Source organism: Salvelinus namaycush, chromosome 37 (genome assembly GCF_016432855.1).
Source record: "Salvelinus namaycush isolate Seneca chromosome 37, SaNama_1.0, whole genome shotgun sequence".
Classification (NCBI taxonomy): Eukaryota; Metazoa; Chordata; class Actinopteri; order Salmoniformes; family Salmonidae; genus Salvelinus; species Salvelinus namaycush.
Genome location: NC_052343.1, coordinates 13,696,533 through 13,720,097, shown reverse-complemented (window position 1 = coordinate 13,720,097; position 23,565 = coordinate 13,696,533). Strand labels below are relative to the sequence as shown.

General features: G+C 44.7%; 1 protein-coding gene across 3 annotated transcripts; it reads right to left on the bottom strand.

Annotated features, from left to right (window-relative positions):
* Positions 1 to 23,565, bottom strand: LOC120030867 (fucolectin-like). 3 transcript variants are annotated; one of them, XM_038976358.1, is made up of 6 exons: positions 23,390 to 23,523; positions 22,194 to 22,270; positions 12,856 to 13,150; positions 12,380 to 12,534; positions 11,903 to 12,185; positions 1 to 546 (listed from the first exon to the last, which is right to left on the bottom strand). In XM_038976358.1, the coding sequence occupies exons 2-6, from the start codon at positions 22,267 to 22,269 to the stop codon at positions 375 to 377; spliced, it is 981 nt and encodes a 326-aa protein (XP_038832286.1). In that variant the 5' UTR covers position 22,270; positions 23,390 to 23,523; the 3' UTR covers positions 1 to 374. The 3 variants fall into 3 exon arrangements, with proteins under 3 accessions (XP_038832286.1, XP_038832285.1, XP_038832287.1); XM_038976357.1 differs by lacking the exon at positions 22,194 to 22,270 and having other exon boundaries at positions 23,390 to 23,562; XM_038976359.1 differs by lacking the exons at positions 1 to 546; positions 22,194 to 22,270 and adding an exon at positions 6,551 to 7,137 and having other exon boundaries at positions 23,390 to 23,565.

Here is a 23,565-nt window from a genome sequence, read left to right as displayed (position 1 = left end):
TAATGGAATAATTCCAGATCCAAGATTTCACCTTTAATTCATTTTAGCATAATAGCAATACTATTACAGCATTATATGTATTTCTAAGTATGAATGAGAACCATCTCACCAATAATTCAGGCTACATAAAATGTATGAATATTTTTTTTTAAAGTGTTACAAAAAATGTTGGCCAATTTATACCCAAACTTCCAAAAACAGTGTGCAAGAAGAACTTCCAGAATAGTGGACCAAATTTGTTTTTGTATACTGAAAGTAAATACACATTTTTGATAATTAACATACTGGAAGTATACTAAATAATATGAATTGTTTTTCGTAAGACAATACATTCCCCAAACATTGCAGGGTGCTGTTAGAATTAATGATGTGATTTAGTTACATGTAGGCCCAGTCCCATCCAGGGGTGACCCGTACACCTCCACCTCACACAAGGTCAGGAACTCCTTCCTCCCTGGAATGACCACGTTGACATATCGACCCTCCATGCCGGTACACTGGAAGGTGCTAGAAGTGCCACCTGGGATAGAGGAGATCACAGCACACCTGCAGGATAAAACAGAAACAAACTACTATAGTACCTACTGATAGCAACTTCTGTTCAATTCCAAATGGATATTAAGCCCCTATCTCAGGGTACTTAAAGTAGTTAAATAAAGGTTAAATAAAAATAAGAAAGTGCCCATCTGCCGGACACCCCACCAATGTTTTGGTAAAAAGCTGAGGATGAGGCTGGATTAATGTAACCTCTTTCAAATTCATATTCAGAGCTGTGGATGCAAGGACTGACCATCCATAATATGAAAAGTTGTAACGGCAGTCTAGCTCTTCCTCCTCCTCGGACGAGGAGAGGAGAGAAGGATCGGAGGACCAATGTGCAGCGTGGTAATTTTCCATGAATTTAATAAACACCAAGACAAGATACTGACAAACTAATACAAAACAACAAACGACTGTGAAGCTACAAACGAAAGTGCAATACACAAACTACTAACGTTAGACATAGACACTATACAAAATAACAAACAAACTAACCGTCACAGTCCTGTGTGGCACAAACACTGACACAGGAAACAACCACCCACAATCCCCAACACAAAACAAGCCACCTATATATGATTCTCAATCAGGGACAACGATTGACAGCTGTCTCTGATTGAGAACCATATTAGGCTGAACACAGAAACAGACGAACTAGACACACAACATAGAATTCCCACCCAGCTCACGTCCTGACCAACACTAAACAAGCAAAACACATACGAACTCTGGTCAGGACGTTACAGTACCCCCCCCCCCCTGAGGTGCGGACTCCGAACGCACCCCTAAAACTCAAGGGGAGGGTCTGGGTGGGCATCTGTCCGCGGTGGCGGCTCCGGCGGTGGACGAGGACACCACTCCACCACTGTCTTTGTCCCCCTCCTTAGCGTCCTTTGAGTGGCGACCCTCGCCCACGACCTTGGCCTGAGAATCCTCCCCAAGGCCCCCACATGATTTAGGAGGTAGCTCAGGACAGAGAGGTAGCTCAGGACAGAGAGGTAGCTCAGGACAGAGAGGTAGCTCAGGACAGAGAGGTAGCTCAGGACAGAGAGGTAACTCAGGACAGAGAGGTAACTCAGGACAGAGAGGTAACTCAGGACAGAGAGGTAACTCAGGACAGAGAGGTAACTCAGGACGACTGGCAGCTCCGGACTGGAGGGCAGCTCATGACTGGAGGGCAGCTCATGACTGGAGGGCAGCTCATGACTGGAGGGCAGCTCATGACTGTAGGGCAGCTCATGACTGGAGGGCAGCTCATGACTGGAGGGCAGCTCATGACTGGAGGGCAGCTCATGACTGGAGGGCAGCTCATGACTGGAGGGCAGCTCATGACTGTAGGGCAGCTCATGACTGTAGGGCAGCTCATGACTGGAGTGCAGCTCATGACTGGCTGGCGGCTCTGGCAGCTCCTGACTGGCTGGCGGCTCTGGCAGCTCCTGACTGGCTGGCGGCTCTGGCAGCTCCTGACTGGCTGGCGGCTCTGGCAGCTCCTGACTGGCTGGCGGCTCTGGCAGCTCCTGACTGGCTGGCGGCTCTGGCAGCTCCTGACTGGCTGGCGGCTCTGGCAGTTCCTGACTGACGGACGGCTCTAATGGCTCGGGACAGACGGGCGGCTCTGAAGGCTCGTGGCAGACGGATGGCTCAGATGGCGCTGGGCAGACGGATGGCTCAGATGGCGCTGGGCAGACGGATGGCTCAGACGGCGCTGGGCAGACGGATGGCTCAGACGGCGCTGGGCAGACGGATGGCTCAGACGGCGCTGGGCAGACGGATGGCTCAGATGGCGCTTGGCAGACGGATGGCTCAGATGGTGCTGGGCAGACGGATGGCTCAGACGGCGCTGGGCAGGCAAGCATTGCAGGCGGCGTTGAGCAGACGAGCAGTGCAGGCGGCGTTGGACAGAAGACCGACTCTGACCTGCTGAGGCGCACAGTAGGCCTGGTGCGTGGTGCCGGAACTGGTGGTACCGGACTGGAGACACGCACCTCAAGGCTAGTGCGGGGAGCAGGAACAGGGCACACTGGACTCTCGAAGCGCACTATAGGCCTAGTGCGTGGTGCCGGAACTGGTGGTACCGGACTGAGGGCACGCACCCCAGGGCGAGTGCGGGGAGAAGGAACAGTGCGTACAGGGCTCTGGAGACGCACAGGAGGCTTGGTGCATGGTGCCGGAACTGGTGGTACCGGGCTGGAGACACGCACCACAGGGCTAGTGCGTGGAGGAGGAACAGGGCTCTGGAGACACACAGGAAGCCTGGTGCGTGGTGTTGGCACTGGTGGTACTGTGCTGGGGCGGGAAGGTGGCGCCGGATATACCGGACCGTGCAGGCGTACTGGCTCCCTTGAGCACTGAGCCTGCCCAACCTTACCTGGTTGCATGCTCCCCGTAGCCCGTCCAGTGCGGGGAGGTGGAATAACCCGCACTGGGCTGTGTTGGCGAACCGGGGACACCATGCGTAAGGCTGGTGCCATGTACACCGGCCCGAGGAGACGTACTGGAGGCCAGATATGTAGAGCCGGCTTCATGGCACTTGGCTCAATGCTCAATCTAGCCCGCCCAGTGCGGGGAGGTGGAATAACCCGCACCGGGCTATGCACCCGTACAGGAGACACCGTGCGCTCTTCCGCATAACACGGTGTCTGCCCGTACTCCCACTCTCCACGATAAGCATGGGAAGTGGGCGCAGGTTTCCTACCTGCCCTCGCCACACTACCCTTTAGCCCCCCCCCCCCAAGAAATTTTTGGGGTTTCTTCACGGGCTTCCAGCCACGCTTCCGTGCTGCCTCCTCATACCACCGATCCTGGGCTTTCGCTGCCTCCATCTCCTCCCGAGAGCGGCGATTCTCTCCAACCTTAGCCCAGGGTCCTTCTCTGTTCAATATTTGCTCCCATGACCATTCCTCCTGGTACCGCTGCTGCTGTCCGTTGCCACGCTGCTTGATCCTTTTTTGGTGGGTGGTTCTGTAACGGCAGTCTAGCTCTTCCTCCTCCTCGGACGAGGAGAGGAGAGAAGGATCGGAGGACCAATGTGCAGCGTGGTAATTTTCCATGAATTTAATAAACACCAAGACAAGATACTGACAAACTAATACAAAACAACAAACGACTGTGAAGCTACAAACGAAAGTGCAATACACAAACTACTAACGTTAGACATAGACACTATACAAAATAACAAACAAACTAACCGTCACAGTCCTGTGTGGCACAAACACTGACACAGGAAATATCCACCCACAATCCCCAACACAAAACAAGCCACCTATATATGATTCTCAATCAGGGACAACGATTGACAGCTGTCTCTGATTGAGAACCATATTAGGCTGAACACAGAAACAGACGAACTAGACACACAACATAGAATTCCCACCCAGCTCACGTCCTGACCAACACTAAACAAGCAAAGCACATACGAACTCTGGTCAGGACGTTACAAAAGTAGAGTTTTAACAATGTTTTGAGGCTATAAAGTGTTTATTTAAATCTAAATTGTTTACAAACATTGGAGAAAACTATTTTAGATTGTGGGTTCTTATGGGGTATTACAGTTGAACTAAGCTTATGAGGTATTTATGAGTTATATACTTTAATAAATCAGCATTACTTTGGGTATGAATCATTAATTTAAAAGTATAAAAATTGATGTACCAATAACAGATTGCCCCTTTAACATAACCATTAAGTAAATTAGGCAGGATTTAGTGCCTTCAGAAAGTATTCAGACCACTTGACTTTTGACATTTTCGTAGGTTACAGCCTTATTTTAAAATGGATTCAATAGTTTTTTCCCTCATCAATCTACACACTCAATACCCCATAATGACAAAGAAAAACTGGATTTTAGAAATGTTAGCAAATGTATAAAAAAAAAACGGAAATATCAAATTTACATAAGTATTCCAACCCTTTACTTTGATGAAGCACCTTTGGCGACGAATACAGCCTTGAATCTTCTTGGGTATGACGCTACAAGCTTGGCACACCTGTATTCGGTGAGTTTTTCCCACTCCTCTCTGCAGATCCTCTCAATCAGGTTGGATGAGGAGCGTTGCTGAACAGCTATTTTCAGGTCTCTCCAGAGATGTTCGATCGGCTTCAAGTCCGGGCTCTGGCTGGGCCACACAAGGACATTCAGAGACTTGTCCCGAAGCCACTCCTGCGTTGTCTTGGTTGTGTGTTTAGGGTCGTTGTCCTGTTGGAAGGTGAACCTTCACCCCAGTCTGAGGTACTGAGCACTCTGGAGCAGGTTTTCATCAAGGATCTCTGTACTTTGCTCCATTCATCTTTACCTCGATCCTGACTACTCTTCCAGGTCCTGCCACTGAAAAACATCCCCAAAGCACGGCTGCTGCCACCACCATGCTTCACCGTAGGGATGGTGCCAGGTTTCCTCCAGAAGTGATGCTTGACATTCAGGCCAAAGAGAGACCAGAGAGTCTTGTTTCCCATGGTCTGAGAGTCTTTAGTTGCCTTTTGCTGAGGATTGGCTTCCGTCTGGCCACTCAACCATAAATGCCTGATTGGTGGAGTGCTGCAGAGATGGTTGTCCTCCTGGAAGGTTCTCCCATCTCCACAGAGGAACTCTAGACCTCTGTTAGAGTGACCATCAGGTTCTTGGTCACCTCCCTGACCAATGCCCTTCTCTGGACTTCTCTGGAGGCCATTTTTTGGTACCCTTCCCCAGATCTGTGCCTCGACACAATCCTGTCTTGGAGCTCTACAGACAACTCTTTCTACCTCATGTCTTGGTTTTTGCTCTGACATGCACTGTCAACTGTGGAACCTTATATAGACAGGTGTGTGCCTTTCCAAATTATGTCCAATCAATTGAATTTACCACAGGTGGACTCCAATAAAGTTGTACAACATCTCAAGGATGATCATTGGAAACAGGATGGACCTGAGCTCAATTTCGAGTCTCATAACAAAGGGACTGAATACTTATGTAAATAAGGTATTTCTGTTTTTATTTGTATTAAATTAGCAAACATTTCAAAAAAACTGTTTTTGACTTGTCATTATGGGGTATTGTGTGTAGATTGCTGAGGATGTTTTTGTATTTAATCCATTTTAGAATAAGGCTGTAACGTAACAAAATGTGGAAAAAGTTAAGGTGCCTGAATACTTTCCGAAGGTACTGTATTTATTTATATGGTTATAGCTCCACCTTTCCTGCTGATAGGCTAGGTTGTTTTTCCATGCTTCATTGCTTCAACTAATCTTTAAAATGTATATGACGCCAGATTCAAAACTTATAATATTTCAATTTAAATTATTATACAAGTTATTGCAACCAATAGAATGTTATATACAGTATATGGGGGATCCAACTGTCATGACGTGGCCCTCTTTGGGTAGAGCGAGTGCCTTCCCCTCTCTCCTCTCCTACACCCAGATTCTGTTATCTCAGGTCGTAAATTCCTGGCCATGCAGAAAGAGACACAGAGAGAACAAATGAACATCTTCTACATCACAGATCTTGAGAACTGAACAATATCCATGTTTTGGAGAATGTGTAAACGGTCGGTGGAGAAGCCAGCTACGACCCGATCCATTTTGTTTCATGTTTGTGACCTCATGAAAGACAATACAGCCACATTACCATAACACTGTTTATACAGGTGCCTGAGGTTTGCGTCTAATTATTGTATAAAATGAATGAGTAAAGATGAAACTATTTGTGAAATGATGTAAGGTGATGTTGAACTGTTAATGTGAGAGAATTGTTTTCCCTCTAAAGTTTAACTAAGTCATTGGCCATGGACAGAATAAGAGCAACTCTTCGATACTAATTACTAGTCTGCAGCTAGAAATGATGTCAACCTAAAATGCGAAGACCGACAACCGCCGAAACATCTATTCTATAAGAACATTTCTGAATGGTACTCTGAAGTAACCATTCTAACCACGAAAGACTTCAGGAAAGCAGAGAGAGACGCGCGGATGAACTTTCCAACAGAAAGACGGACGATTCCAACAGATATCACGACGACACACTGAGCGTAAATATATATTGATTACAATTATTCCCGAATGAGTGAGTGTTCATGTGCAAAGGATTAGAATTTAATAAAATTATCAACTGTGTAGTGACAGCCTTTTCATTTTTCCCGCCCTTCTCAGTCCACACCCACTTCCCTTTGTCCAACAAGCCGTCATATCGGCGTAGCCCACTAGGGAACCTCCCCTAACCTCCCCTATATTTAGTTAGTTGTAAATATTGATTTAGTTAGTTAGTATAATCAATTGATTAAGACAATTGATGTATGGATGATTCATAGTAAAGGCTGGGTTCGTGCAGATAATCAACAATTTACGACGTTTGGAATGAGACTAACGTGAGGTAAAGAATAATTAATTAATTAGATGACTCATTGATTAGATATTAAAATATCTGAAGAGTTATATCAGGAAAAGTATAACTTTGGAATCTGAAGATTATCCTTGGTGCCCCGACTTCCTAATTAATTACATTAACATAATTCGTTTAATCACCTAATAATAATTACAGAGAATTGATTTGATAAAATAACAGTCTTCACGTTAATGATGCCAAAGACACGACACAACCATACCTGTAACGATCTTCTTCATCTGAGGAACAGGAAAGATCGGACCAAAACGCAGCGTGGTAAGTGTCCATGTTAATTTAATATAACTGAACACGAAATACAAAATAACAAAGTGAAACAACGAAAATCGAAACAGTCCTGAAAGGTGACAAGACAAAACAGGAAACAACTACCCACAAACACCAGGTGGAAAAAGGCTACCTAAGTATGGTTCTCAATCAGAGACAACGATAGACAGCTGCCTCTGATTGGGAACCATACCAGGCCAAACACATAGAAAAGAAAACATAGGAAAAAAACATAGAATGCCCACCCCAACTCACGCCCTGACCAAACTGAAATAGAGACATTAAAAAGGAACTAAGGTCAGGACGTGACAATACCAGCAATGCATATTTTCAGACAGCTGATGACAGCAATCCAGACAGCTGATGTTCTGAAAGAGCTGCAAAATCTGGATCCCTATAAATCAGCTGGGCTAGACAATCTGGACGCTCTTCTTTGTAAAATTATCAGCCGAAATTGTTGCAACCCCTATTACTAGCCTGTTCAATCTCTCCTTAGTATCGTCTGAGATCCCCAAAGATTGGAAAGCTGCTGCAATCATCCCCCTAATCAAAGGGGGAGACACTCTAGACCCAAACTGTTATAGACCTATATCCATCCTGCCCTGCCTTCCTAAAATCTTTGAAAGCCAAGTTAACAAACAGATCACAGACCATTTTGAATCCCACCGTACCTTCTCCACTATGCAATCTAGTTTCCGAGCTGGTCATGGGTGCACCTCAGCCACACTCAAGGTCCTAAACGATATCATAACCGCCATCGATAAAAGACAGTACTGTGCAGCCGTATTCATCGACCTGGCCAAGGCTTTCGACTCTGTCAATCACCGCATTCTTATCGGCAGACTCAATAGCCTTGGCTTCTCAAATGACTGCCTCGCCTGGTTCACCAACTACTTCTCAGAGTTCAGTGTGTCAAATTGGAGGGTCTGTTGTCCGGACCTTTTGAAGTCCCTATGGGGGTGCCACAGGGTTCAATTCTCGGGCGGACTCTTTTCTCTGTATATATATCAATGATGTCGCTCTTGCTGCTGGTGATTCTCTGATCCACCTCTAGCATCACTACTCTGGACGGTTCTGACCAAGAATATGTGGACAACTACAAATACCTAGGTGTCTGGTTAGACTGTAAACTCTCCTTCCAGACTGTAACGGCTGTCGTCTTCCTCGTCTGAGGAGGATAAGTTAGAAGGATCGGAGGACCAATGCGCAGCGTGGTAATTGTTCATCTTACTTTAATAAAGATGAACACTCAAAATACAAAACAACAAAAGTGACAACCGAAACAGTTCTATCTGGTGCAGACACACAAAGACTGAAAACAACCACCCAACAAAACCCAACACAAAACAGGCTACCTAAATATGGTTCCCAATCAGAGACAACACAAAACACCTGCCTCTGATTGAGACCCATATCAGGCCAAACACAGAAATAGGAAAACATAGAAATACAAACATAGACTGCCCACCCCAACTCACGCCCTGACCATACTAAATAAAGACAAAACAAAGGAAATAAAGGTCAGAACGTGACAGTACCCCCCCCCCCCCCCCCCCCCAAGGTGCGGACTCCGGCCGCAAAACCTGAACCTATAGGGGAGGGTCTGGGTGGGCATCTGTCCGCGGTGGCGGCTCTGGCGCTGGACGTGGACCCCACTCCACCATTGTCTTTGTCCTCTTTCTTAGCGTCCTTTGAGCGGTGACCCTCGCCGCCGACCTTGGCCTGGGAACCCTAATAAAGGGCCCCACCGGACTGAGGGGCGCCTCTGGATTGTAAAGCGTTTAAACACTGTTTCCCATGATTGTTCAATGAACCATAAACAATTAATGAACATGCACCTGTGGAACGGTCGTTAAGACACTAACAGCTTACAGACGGTAGGCAATTAAGGTCACAGTTATGAAAACTTAGGACACTAAAGAGGCCTTTCTACTGACTGAAAAACACCAAAAGAAAGATGCCCAGGGTCCCTGCTCATCTGCGTGAACGTGCCTTAGGCATGCTGCAAGGAGGCATGAGGACTGCAGATGTGGCCAGGGCAATAAATTGCAATGTCCATACTGTGAGATGCCTAAGACAGCGCTACAGAGAGACAGGAAGGACAGCTGATCGTCCTCGCAGTGGCAGACCACATGTAACAACACCGGCACAGGATCGATACATCCGAACATCACACCTGCGGGACAGATACAGAATGGCAACAACAACTGCCCGAGTTACACCAGGAACGAACAATCCCTCCATCAGTGCTCAGACTGTCCGCAAAAGGCTGAGAGAGACTGGACTGAGGGCTTGTAGGCCTGTTGTAAGGCAGGTCCTCACCAGACATCACCGGCAACAACGTCGCCTTTTGTCACAAACCCACCGTCGCTGGACCAGACAGAACTGGCAAAAAGTGCTCTAACAAGTCGCGGTTTTGTCTCACCAGCGGTGATGGTCAGATTCACGTTTATCATTGAAGGAATGAGCATTACACAGAGGACTGTACTCTGGAACGGGATCGATTTGGAGGTGGAGGGTCCGTCATGGTCTGGGGCGGTGTGTCACAGCATCATCGGACTGAGCTTGTTGTTATTGCAGGCAATCTCAACGCTGTGCGTTACAGGGAAGACATCCTCCTCCCTCATGTGGTCCCCTTCCTGCAGGCTCATCCTGACATGACCCTCCAGCAAGACAATGCCACCAGTTAAACTGCTCATTCTGTGTGTGATTTCCTTGCAGACAGGAATGTCAGTATTCTGCCATGGCCAGTGAAGAGCCCGGATCTCAATCTCATTGAGCACGTCTGGGACCTGTTGGATAGGAGGGTGAGGGCTAGGGCCATTCCCCCCAGAAATGTCCGGGAACTTGCAGATACCTTGGTGGAAGAGTGGGGTAACATCTCACAGCAAGAACTGGCAAATCTGATGTAGTCCATGAGGAGGAGATGCACTGCAGTGCTTAATGCAGCTGGTGGCCACACCAGATACTGAATGTTACTTTTAATTTTGACCCCCCCCTTTGTTCAGGGACACATTATTCCATTTCTGTTAGTCACATGTCTGTGGAACTTGTTCAGTTAATGTCTCAGCTGTTGAATCTTGTTATGTTCATACAAATATTTACACATGTTAATTAAGTTTGCTGAAAATAAATGCAGTTGACAGCGAGAGGACGTTTCTTTTTTGCTGAATTTATATACACTACTGGTCAAACATTTTAGAACACCTACTCATTCAAGGGGTTTTCTTTATTTTTACTATTTCCTACATTGTAAAATAATAGTGAAGACATCAAAACTATGAAATAACACTTATGGAATCATGTAGTAACCAAAAAAGTTTTAAACAAATCTAAATATATTTTATATTTGAGATTCTTCAAATAGCCACTCTTAGCCTTGATGACAGCTTTGCACACTCTTGACATTCTCTCAACCAGCTTCATGAGGTAGTCACCTGTAATGCATTTCAATTAACAGGTGTGCCTTGTTAATTTGTGGAATTTCTTTCCTTCTTAAGGTTGTTTGAGTCAATCAGTTGTATTGTGACAAGGTAAGGGTGGTATACAGAAGATAGCCCTATTTTGTAAAAGTCCAAGTCCATGGCAAGAACAGCTCAAATAAGCAAAGAGAAACGACAGTCCATCATTACAATAAGACATGAAGGTCAGTCAATGCGGAACATTTCAAGAACTTTGAAAGTTTCTTCAAGTGCAGTCGTAAAAACCATCAGGCGCTATGATGAAACTAGCTCTCATGAGGACCGGCACAGTAAAGGAAGACCCAGAGTTACCTCTGCTGCAGAGGATAAGTTCATTAGAGTTACCGGCCTCAGAAACTGCAGCCCAAATAAATGCTTCACAGAGTTCAAGTAATAGACACATCTCAACATCAGCTGTTCAGAGGAGACTGCGTGAATCAGGCCTTCATGGTCGAATTGCCGCAAAGAAACCACTACTAAAGGACACCAATAAGAAGAGACTTGCACGAGCAATGGACATTAGATCGGTGGAAATCTGTCCTATGGTCTGATGTGTCCAAATTTGAGATTTTTGGTTCCAACTGCCGCGTCTTTGTGAGATGCACAGTAGGTGAACAGACAATCTCCGCATGTGTGGTTCCCACGTGAAGATGGTGTGGGGGTGCTTTGCTGGTGACACTCAGTGATTTATTTAGAACTCAAGGCACATTTAACCAGCATGGCTACCACAGCATTCTGCTGCAATACTCCATCCCATCTGGTTTGCACTTAGGGGGACTACCATTTGTTTTTCAACAGGACAACCTCAAGGCTGTGTAAGGGCTATTTGACCAAGAATGAGAGCGATGGAGTGCTGCATGAGACGACCTGGCCTCCACAATCACCCGACCTCAACCCAAATGAGATGGTTTGGGATGAGTTGGACCGCAGAAGGAAAAGCAGCCAACAAGTGCTCAGCATATGTGGGAACTCCTTCAAGACTGTTGGAAAAGCATTCCAGGTGAAGCTGGTTGAGAGAATGCCAAGAGTGTGCAAAGCTGTCATCAAGGCAAAGGGTGGCTACTTTGAAAAATCTCAAATATATTTTGATTTGTTTAACACTTTTTTTGGTTACTACATGATTCCATACGTGTTATTTCATAGTTTTGATGTCTTCACTATTATTCTACAATGTAGATAATAGTAAAAATAAAGAAAAACCCTAGAATAAGTAGGATCTTAAAGTTAAATGGACCTCAACTCTCCTACATTCATTCACCTAGGATTGTCGATGCCATTGTTTTCCAGGGAGTTTCCAATGCGAATCTCAGCTCCATTGAGTCTGCTGGAAACACTGTCGACTGTGTTGGTGATGATGATGGAGAACACTTTGTAGGTCTTCAGAAGGTCCACCCTCCACCAGGCGTTGATGTCCTGTAGAGTGTGGGTGCAGGACCCTCCCATCAAAATAGCATTGTGATTCCCGTCAATAGCATTGCCTGGAATGCCAAACTCATACAAAGACGACTGGGTGGCCTTTCCATATAGAGCCACATTATCTCCTGGACAAAATAGAGCATAATGCACATTAACTATCATCTTATCAAACAATTTGTTTGAAATTGTGTAAGCATTTGCATGCACTGTGATCGTAGAGGTTACTTTCAGAGTGGATCATGTTTAACCTACCATTACAGAGAAAATAACAAAAGTTGCACTTTAAGATACTGTTCATAATATGAATATAAGTTCTGACCGGTTGGGGCAAGGTAGCCATAAACCTCCACTTCACAGAGTGTCAGAAGTCTATGCTGGCCTGGTAGAACCACAATCACATAACGTCCTTCGAAACTTGGGTCAAAAGCCAGGGTGAGAGAACTTCCGGCTGGAACAGAGGAAATTGTTTTAGCCCTGGAGAGAGAAATGGGTTTTACTGACCTCTGTCAAGATACTGCATCATATGCTATATAACTTCATTTAAACTATATAAACAAGACACAGGAGATGATATGCTGATATCTACAACTGTGCCTGTGTTCTGGTGGTAACCTGTGAGTGGGGTTGAAACTTTTCACCAGCATTGCTTGATTCTATCTGTCCTGCCTGCATGGGTTTTTATCTACAGTATGTCCACTATGTATATTCTGGTCACTCTAATTGAGTTCTTCATGGACATAAACAGTAACAACACATTGTAAATGCAATTTCAAAAACCACAGTATCTTGACTCACAGAGGGTTATGAATGCCATTGTCCAGTAAAGAATTTCCTATTCGTATCTCAGCCCCGTTAAGTCTCTCAGGAACAGCATCCCCTCTGTTGGTGACGGTGATGGAGGTGACTATGTAGGTATCAAGCAGGTCCACTCTCCACCAGGGGTTAGTGGATTCATCAGTGGCAGTGCAGGACCCATGATGAAAATGTGAATCGCGGTTCCCATCAATGGCATTGGAGGCATGACTGTAACCGTGCCATATGCTCTCAATGAGGTCTGACTGTGTAGCTTTTCCACGCAAGGCAAGATTTCCTGCAGGGAAACATATCATTGAGTGAGTATAGAGGAGCAATTTAATGATGCTGTCAAAACAGAATAACACAGTTTTCTAATCTGCTGAAAGTCCGGGCGGGGCCTTAGCGAAATAAATATGTTACGTGGTAGATAAAAGTATGACATTTGGAACAAACATGAATTCAGGTGATATGAAAACATCCTAGAAGGGATGCTCATTGCAAACTTAACGTGGAGGCGCAAGACTGAATGGCCGCCGATGTAGATGATAATGAATCCATAGTCATATTTAAAATAACGTATTAAGTGACATTTTCATAAAATAAAATGACATTAAGTAATAATACATTAAATGTATTCCTTAAGTTCTGATACGGGGAGAAAATAAAATACTTAAGGCTCTGGTTCACATGTGCCAGCACAATGGCACAATGGCATAATGCAGTGCATGATAATCCAGCATCCAGCCATCATCACTTCTGAGAACAGAGGGGCTCACTTTTGCAGCGGTACTGAAACTACAACATGAAAAACGGTTCGGTTATAGAATTTTGTTACTTTTGGTACTTCTATTAAATTTGTCTCACGTTTGGAAATCAACTAAATGTATTTAACTTATTATAAATTATTAAATTTGCTCTGTGTGTGCGGTGCGGGTATGCTTTCCTAAGAACTTTTTCATTTAAAAGTTATCTACAAAGTGGCCTATGCCTACCTGTCAAAATCATGATTATTTGCATCAATCCAGTGGCCATGTGTTTTGCAAACTCCATCACATGTGTGTGTGTGCTACAGAAATGCTGCTAACCAAACAAAAATGTTAAGTGCATGCGCACTTGAATTAAAGGTTAACAACACTCAAAATATTATTTTTACCGTTGTATGGTTTTTGGCATCATATATCATGATACTAAACCTGGTATCGGTATGGAAGTAAACTTTTTTGTATCGTGACAACACTAGCAGGCAGTTTGGCAGCCTCTGGTAAAAGCGTCCACAATGTTGTAATGGGCACGTTTTGCGGTCCCCTAACCAATTGTGCTATTGTGTGTGTTTTATCAAGTTATTTGTAACTTATTTTGTACATAATGTTTCTGCCACCATCTCTTATGACCGGGCAGAGCTTCTAGATATCAGGACAGCGATTGCTCACCCTGTACTGGAAGAAGATTTTTTTCTTTAACGAGTCGGACGAAAAGGATTTACTCCAGACACCCGACAAGGCCCTCATCCCCGTCATTCGCTGGAGAAAGAGAGGGAGATATCGGGGACGTAGGTCTGGGTGCCTTGTAAGTATCCAACGGCGAGTGGGTAATCTGACTTTACCATCGGTCCTATTAGCCAAAGTACAATCATTGGATAATAAAATGGACAAACTACGAGCACGTATTTTCTACCAACTGGACATTAAAAACTGTAATATCTTACGTTTCACCGAGTCGTGGCTGAACGACGACATGAATAACATACAGCTGGTGGGTTTTAAGCTTTTTCGGCAGGATAGATCAGCGGCATCTTGTAAGACAAGGGGTGGCGGTCTATGTATATTTGTAAACAACAGCTGGTGCATGACATCTAAGGAAGTCTCGAGGGTTTGCTTGTCTGAGGTAGAGTATCTCATGATAAGCTGTAGACCACACTATTTACCAAGAGAGTTTTCATCTATATTCTTCGTAGCTGTCTATTTACCACCACAAACCGTTGCTGACACTAAGACCGCAATCAATGAGCTGTATACGGCCATAAGCAAATAGGGAAAGCTCATCCAGAGGCGGCGCTATTAGTGGCCGGGGACTTTAACGTAGGGAAACTTAAATCCGTTTTACCTAAAAAGATCTCTAGACCACCTTTACTGCACACACAGAGATGCGTACAAAGCTCTCCCCCAGCCTCCATTTGAAGCAGATGAAGCAGATGCTAAGCTACAGGACTGTTTGCTAACACAGACTGGAATATGTTCCAGGATTCTTCCGATGGCATTAAGGAGTACACCACATCAGTCACTGGCTTCATCAATAAGTGCATCGATGACGTCGTCCCCACAGTGACTGTACGTAAATACCCCAACCAGAAGTCACGGATTATAGGCAACATCCGCACTGAGCTAAAGGGTAGAGCTGCCGCTTTCAAGGAGCGGGACTCCAACCCGGATGCTGTTAAGAAATCCCACTATGCTCTCTGACGAACCATCAAACAGGCAAAGCATCAATACAGGACTAAGATTGAATCTTATTACACCGGCTCCGATGCTCATCAGATGTGGCAGGGCTTGCGAACTATTACAGACTACAAAGGGAAGCACAGCCGCAAGCTGCCCAGCGACACGAGCCTACCAGACAGTTAAATCACTTCTATGCTCGCACTCGAGGCAAGTAACACTGAAACAGGCATGAGAGCATCAGCTGTTCCAGACGACTGTGTAATCATGCGCTCCGAAGCCGATGTGAGTAAGACCTTTAAACAGGTCAATATTCACAAGGCCGCAGGTGCCAGACAGATTACCAGGATATGTACTCCAAGCATACACTGACCACCTTGCAAGTGTCTTCACTGACATTTTTAACCTGTCCCTGACTGAGTCTGTAATAACAACATGTTTCTAGCAGACCCCCAAAGTCCCTGTGCCCAAGAACACTAAGATAACCTGCCTAAATGACTACCGACTCATAGCACTCACGTCTGTAGCCATGAAATGCTTTGAAAAGCTAGTCATGGCTCACATCAACACCATTATACCAGAAACCCTAGACCCACACCAATTTGCCTACCGCCCCAACAGATCCACAGATGATGCCAACTTGATTGTACTCCACACTACCCTTTCCCACGTGGACAAAAGGAACACCTATGTGAGAATGCTATTCATTGACTACAGCTCAGCGTTCAACACCATAGTGCCCTCAAAGTTCATCACTAAGCTAAGGACCCTGGGACTAAACACCTGCCTCTGCAACTGGATCCTGGACTTCCTGACGGGCTGCCCCCAGGTGGTAAGGGTAGGTAACAACACATCCGCCACCTCAACAAAGGGGCCCCTCAGGGGTGTGTGCCTCCTGTACTCCCTGTTCACTCATGACTGCATGGCCAGGCATGACTCCAACACCATCATTAAGTCTGCCGATGACACAACTGTGGTAGGCCTGATCACTGACAACGATGAGACAGCCTATAGGGAGGAGGTCAGAGACCTGGCTGTGTGGTGCCAGTGTAAGAGAGTTAAAATGGTTATTACATCAAACTAGTGCACAACGCAAAACAGAACCTCCAGGTTAAGGGTCAGTGGTCCAAGCCCGCAAAAAGGAATATTCCAAGTTCAGACAGAAGGGGGGAGTCAGATCGCTATGATCGCCAGGAACTTAACCTTTGGTTTCTATTTTCAATTGTTGCGCTACTAGTATTTCCTGTTAATGTTAAGTAGGCAGCTACAGTAGCTTGATGATATTAACATCTTCGGTTTTTATTTCATTGAATGTATTTTATTTAATCTGGGTGCTTACGTCACCTACTAACACCCTGGTACTAACCGTAGCTCCCGTTCTTCTCAGTCCAAGAAAACACAGAGAGAAAGGTATGTAATGTTGTAATGTAATGTTAAATAAATAAAGCATCCCAAGGTGAATCATATAGGTATTGTTATAAGGGAGTGTGAGACGATTGAAACAAGTAAGTTTCAGAGTTTTATCATTGCTATTGATATAGTTTTACAGAATGCTAAAAAGTATTGCTGTCTGTAAAACTATATCAGCACTTATTTCAGTCTTATCCTGAGTTCTGATAGTCTCTTCATTGTTGGTAAGCAGGCCTACTATAGTTGTGTCGTCTGCAAACTTGATGATTGAGTTTGAGGCGTGTGTGGCCACGCAGTCATGAGTGTAAAGGGAGTACAGGAAGGGGCTGAGCACACAACTTTGTGGGGCCCCTGTGTTGAGGATCGGTGAAGTGAAGGTGGTGTTACCTACCTTCACCACCTGGGGGCGGCCCATCGGGAAGTCCAGGACCCAGTTGCACAGGGCGGGATTCAGACCCAGGGCCCTTACATTCTTACATAGGTATTCCTCTTGTCCAGATGGGATAGGGCAATGTGCAGTGCAATGGCGATTGCATCATCTGTGGATCTTTTGGGGCGGTAAGCAAATTTAAGTGGGTCTAGGGTGTCAGGTAAGGTAGAGGTGATATGATCCTTAACTAGCCTCTCAGAGCACTTCAGGATGACAGAAGTGAGTGCTACGGGGCGATAGTCATTTAGTTCAGTTACCTTTGCTTTCTTGGGTACAGGAACAATGGTGGACATTTAAAAGCAAGTAGGGATGGCAGACTGGGAAAGTGAGAGATTGAATATGTCCGTAAACACTCCACCCAGCTGGTCTGCGCATGCTCTGAGGATGCGGCTAGGGATGCCATCTGGGGCGGCAGCCTTGTGAGGGTTTACACGCAACATCTTCAAGAGGGCCACCATTGTTCCTGTTCCCAAGAAAGCTAAGGTAACTGAGTTAAACGACTATCGCCCCGTAGCACTCACTTCCGTCATCATGAAGTGTTTTGAGAGACTAGTCAAGGATCACATCACCTCCACCCTACCTGACACCCTAACCTATCTGGACAAAGAGGAATACCTATGTAAGAATGCTGTTCATCGACTACAGCTCAGCATTAAACACCATAGTACCCTCCAAACTCTTCATTAAGCTCGAGACCCTGGGTCTCGACCCCGCCCTGTGCAACTGGGTCCTGGACTTTCTGACGGGCCGCCCACAGGTGGTGAGGGTAGGAAACAACATCTCCAGCCCGCTGATCCTCAACACTGGGGCCCCACAAGGGTGCGTGCTCAGCCCTCTCCTGTACTCCCTGTTCACCCGTGACTGCGTGGCCATGCAAGCCTCCAACTCAATCATCAAGTTTGCAGACGGCGCTACAGTGGTAGGCTTGATTACCAACAACGACGAGACGGCCTACAGGGAGGAGGTGAGGGCCCTTGGAGTGTGGTGTCAGGAAAATAACCTGTCACTCAACGTAAACAAAACAAAGGAGATGATCGTAGACTTCAGGAAGCAGCAGAGGGAGCACCCCCTATCCACATCGACGAGACAGCAGTGGAGAATGTGGAAAGTTTTAAGTTCCTCGGTGTAAACATCACGGACAAACTGAAATGGTCCACCCACCCAGACAGCGTGGAGTTAGAGCTACAGGATTCAAATTTCTGTTTGAAAGGCTAGCCTTTGCTTTCCTGACTGACTGAGTGTATTGGTTCCTGACTTCCCTGAACAGTTGCATATCGCGGGGACTATTCGATGCTATTGCAGTCCGCCACAGGATGTTTTTGTGCTGGTCAAGGGCAGTCAGGTCTGGAGTGAACCAAGGGCTATATCTGTTCTTAGTTCTACATTTTTTTGAAAGGGGCATGCTTATTTAAGATGGTGAGGAAATAACTTTTATAGAACGACTAGGCATTCTCGACTGACGGGATGAGGTCAATATCCTTCCAGGATACCTGGGCCAGGTCAATTAGAAAGGCCTGCTCGCAGAAGTGTTTTAGGGAGCGTTTGACAGTGATGAGGGGTGGTCGTTTGACCACGGACACATAGCATACGCAGGCAATGAGGCAGTGATCGCTGAGCTCCTGATTGAAAACAGCAGAGGTGTATTTGGAGGGCAAGTTGGTCAGGATAATATCTATGAGGGTGCCCATGTTTACGGATTTAGGGTTGTACCTGGTGGGTTCCTTGACAATTTGTGTGAGGTTGAGGGCATCTAGCTTAGATTGTAGGACTGCTGGGGTGTTAAGCATATCCCAGTTTAGGTCACCTAACAGAACGAACTCTAAAGATAGATGGGGTCAATCAATTCACATATGGTGTCCAGGGCACAGCTGGGAACTGAGGGGGGTCTATAACAGGCGGCAAAAGTGAGAGACTTATTTCTGGAGAGATTCATTTTTTTAATTAAAAGCTTGAATTGTTTGGGCATAGACCTGGAAAGTATGACAGAACTTTGCAAGCTATCTCTGCAGTAGATTGCAACTCCTCCCCCTTTGGCAGTTCTATCTTGACGGAAAATGTTGTAGTTGGGTATGGAAATCTCATTTTTGGTGGCCTTCCTAAGCCAGGATTCAGACACGGCAAGGACATCAGGGTTGGCGGAGTGTGCTAAAGCAGTGAGTAAAACAAACTTAGGGAGGAGGCTTCTGATGTTAACATGCATGAAACCAAGGCTTTTTTGATTACAGAAGTCAACAAATGAGAGTGCCTGGGGACACGCAGGGCCTGGATTAACCTCCACATCACCCAAGGAACAGAGGAGGAGTAGGATGAGGGTACGGTTAAAGGCTATCAAAACTGGTCGTCTAGTGCGTTGGGGACAGAGAATAAAAGGAGCAGATTTCTGGGTGTGGTAGAATAGATTCAGGGCATAATGTGCAGACAGGGGTATGGTGGGGTGCGGGTACAGTGGAGGTAAGCCCAGGCACCGAGTGGTGATAAGAGAGGTTGCATCTCTGGACACGCTGGTTATACTGGGTGAGGTCACCGCATGTGTGGGAGGTGGGACAAAGGAGGTATATGAGGCATGTTGAGTGGGACTAGGGGCTCCGCAGTAAACTAAAACAATGATAACTATACTAAACAACAGTATACAAGGCATATTGACATTCGAGAGAGACATAAAGCGAGGCATAAAGCAATCACAGGTGTTGATTGGGAGAGCTAGCTAAGATAACAACAGCTAATCAGCTAAGATAACAACAACAGGTAAAATGGCGATGAATGGGCAGAGAGGGTCGGTTAACTACAAACAGGGCCTGAGTTCGGGGCTAGGGCCGACAGATTAACAAAAAGTAAACAAAGTGGAGTACCGTGATAAATGAACAGTCCAGCAGGCATCAGCTTTGTAGCCAAGTGATCATAGGGTCCAGTGAACAGCAATCGATGGAACAGGGAAGCCGCGGGGTAGTAGTTACTACGCTAGCACGCGGGAGACACGGCATTTAAAGTTAGCAGGCCGGGGTAAGTAGAAGCGTCTGCTCCGACATCCGGCAAAGGCCGGTTGAGGGCACAGCGGATGGAATTACGTCTGCGGACTAGTCGTGGTGGTACGGCGGGGCGCCGTGTCGACAAAGGGTCCGGGCTAGATGGCGAAAGAGGTATTGTAGTTGTAGTAATTTTGTTTGCTAGCCGGGAGATGCGCCTGGCTCAGGGCTAGCTTCGGGGCTGGGTCACTCAGCAGCAGCTAGCTAGCTGTGATGATCAGGAGTAATGGTCCAGGGTTTCGTTGTAGTGGAGAAAAACAGTCTGAGGCTGGCAGGGATTATCCAGGCTAAAAAACGGCTGGTGCCTGTGCAGGTAAAAGGTAGAAGGTAAAAGGCGCTAGCAGTGGCTAACAATGACTAAATAGCTAGTAGCTAATTAGCTGGTTAGCTTCTGATGGCTAGCTTCTGATAGAGGTTCTGTCTAAGGTCTAAAAAAATTAATTGCGGATCCGTGTCACATTGAGGGAGGCGGGTTACCGGAAGGTATATTTAGTTTAAAAATGGAAAAGAGATTGAAAAATAAATGGAAATATATACAAAAAAGACGAAAAATACAAAAAGTAAAAGAGAGGACGACAAACCACGCCTGCACTGCTACGCCATCTTGGAAAAAAGAGGTAGTTGTATAAGGTAGTTGTTGTGAAATTGTTAGATTACTTGTTAGATATTACTGCACGGCCGGAACTAGAAGCATAAGCATTTCGCTACACTCACATTAACATCTGCATATGTGACCAATACAATTTGATTTGATTTGTCTACTTTATTGTCCAGAGTCTGAACTTTAGCAAGTAATATACTCTGAAGCGGTGGATGGTGTGCCCGCCTCCTGAGTCGGACTAGAAGTCCACTCCAAATACCTCTTCTCCGCCGGCGTCGTCTTGGAGCAGACTCTAGGATAAGTTAAATTGCCCTGGGTGGTGCGAACAACGCAACCAATTCAGGAAAGTTGTAATCCTGGTCGTAATGCTGGTGAGTTACCGCCACTCTGATATCCAAAAGTTATTTCCGGCTGTATGTAATAACACAAAAAACGCTATGGGATAATAATGTTACAAATTCCACACACAAAAACGAAATACTGCAAAGTTGCTTAGGAGCTGGAAGCAGAGCTGCCAGGTCAGTCGGCGCCATCTTTCAGCCATCACTTTTTAACACCAAGGCCAATGATATGATCCTAGTACATAAATCTGCAAGTTGTGTCATAAATACATTGAGATATAATATTACCTCACATTTCATAGTAAGAGACCTTGCCCTGTTAATTTAAAGGGCATTATATCTCAACCTGGTCTCAGAGCATTTCATATTATTCTGTATGTAAATGCATAAAACACCATTTAGCACAATATGTTATGTTTCATATGGTATGTATTAATTTGTGGATGTTCATCACCCATTTCGTATGATATGTTAAGAATTACAATTCGTATTACATATTACGAATTTGCTAAACGTTTTATATGTTACATATTTGCAAACTTATGATATGTTACGAATTGCTAAAAGTATGGTATGTTACGAATTTGAAAAAGTATGATAAGTTACAAATACTAGCTAGGTGGCTAACGTTAGCTAGGCTAGGAGTTAGGAGTTAGGGTTAAGGTTAGGGTTACTTTTAGGAGTTAGGTCAAGGGTTAAGGTTAGGGTTAGGGGAAGGGTTGGTCGAAAAGGTTGAGGTTAGGTTAGTTAATATGCTAAGTAGTTGCAATGTAGCTCAAAAGTAGTAAGTAGTCAAAAAGTTGCCAATTAGCTAAAGTTGTCCATGATAGGATTCGAACTCACGATTTTAGGGTTGCTAGAGGTTCATGTTATACGTCCGCCCATCCATCCATCCATCCATCCATCCATCCATCCAACTAACCACCCTACTATAGTTTTCGCCTTAAGTAACCATCTGTCTTATGTAACCATATCAAACGTAACATATCATACTAAATGGAGAGTCTTGGATTTATGTACAGAATGATACGAAATGCTCTCAGACCAGGTTGTATATCTATCAGTTAACAGGAGGAAAGGAATTAGAGATGTGATTACTTGGGCCGGTCGCACCAATAGAGCATGCCAGTTCCAGGAGAGTCAACAAGATGAACATCATGGCTGATCTCACCATCCTGGAGGAAAAGCCCAGAGCAAGTCAACAATGGGTCTGATAGGAACCAGTCCACAGAAACATTGACAGAAACACTGAAACAATCTGTTAGGCTGCAATTCAATCACAATTTATAATTTGTATAAATTCAGCCCACTTGAACAAAGACATTTTAAATATTGTTTTACTCACCTCTCAATAAGAACAATAAACACAAAGAGAGTGCATTTTGGGTAGTGTAATATTTGAATGTTTTATACTATTCATTTCAACTCATTTTAACATTCTGTCATAAAGAGCACATGTTGACGTTAATTTTATAATTTTTTTCAACATTTCTAGTCTATCATCTATGTGTAACATTGTTGACGTGTTATTCTTCACTTGCTCAGTTTTCCACTATGTTTTAATTGAAAATATTATTTAAAAAGTAATCACCATATGACAATGAGACTTCAGTTCCCGTAGCATAGTTGAGCTTGAAAATGAGGGACCAATGTAAATGTATCACTAATCTCGTGAAATTAGTAATAATCTTCAGAAATGACATTGTCAAAGCAACAAAATAACTAGTGCTTTACTATTATGGTGAAGACCTGGGGAAATTTTGGGGTTAAAATCTTCCTCAGAAAAGGGACATGTCAAAAGGCAGATTTTTGGCTATTTAGAAATAATTTATTCATATAAAAAAATCTGGTGTAAAACTTTTCTTTAAAGGCACTTATTTTAATATAACAGGCTTAAATGTCTGCAAGAATTCTACTTAATAAAGAACTTAATTCAAGAGAGTATGATATTAGCAGAAAGGACAATGAGAGGTATTGCATTACTCTTAGCACTATTCTCTCCTTTCATGAACTTGCTACTTTTAAAAATAGAATACAAGTCTTTCAGTATAAAATACAGTCCAGCTTGTTGTCTCTTTGCAATCACAGCCTCCTTGCAAACACATCAGCATGCATTTAAGTAAAGGATTATGGGAACATCATGCCCATCTGAATTCAACCCACTGCTGAATTAAGACATTATTATTATGAAATAACTGTTAAGTAAATCAAGTTATTGTGTGGTTGTGTAAGACAGAAAATATAACGTAATAGAAGACAATTTCAAATAGTATTAGATTGTAATATCCTCTTACCTTCACACTCAACAAAAATAAGGTCACTGTTGATGCTGATGTAGGTAAAAGCTCTGTAGACAGCTGAATCTGACTGATTCATTTATACACCAGTCACAAAGTCAATGACCCTGTCCACCCCCCTCGTCTCCAAAGACATCCTCCTAACAATTTACCATACCATGATAACTAGTCAC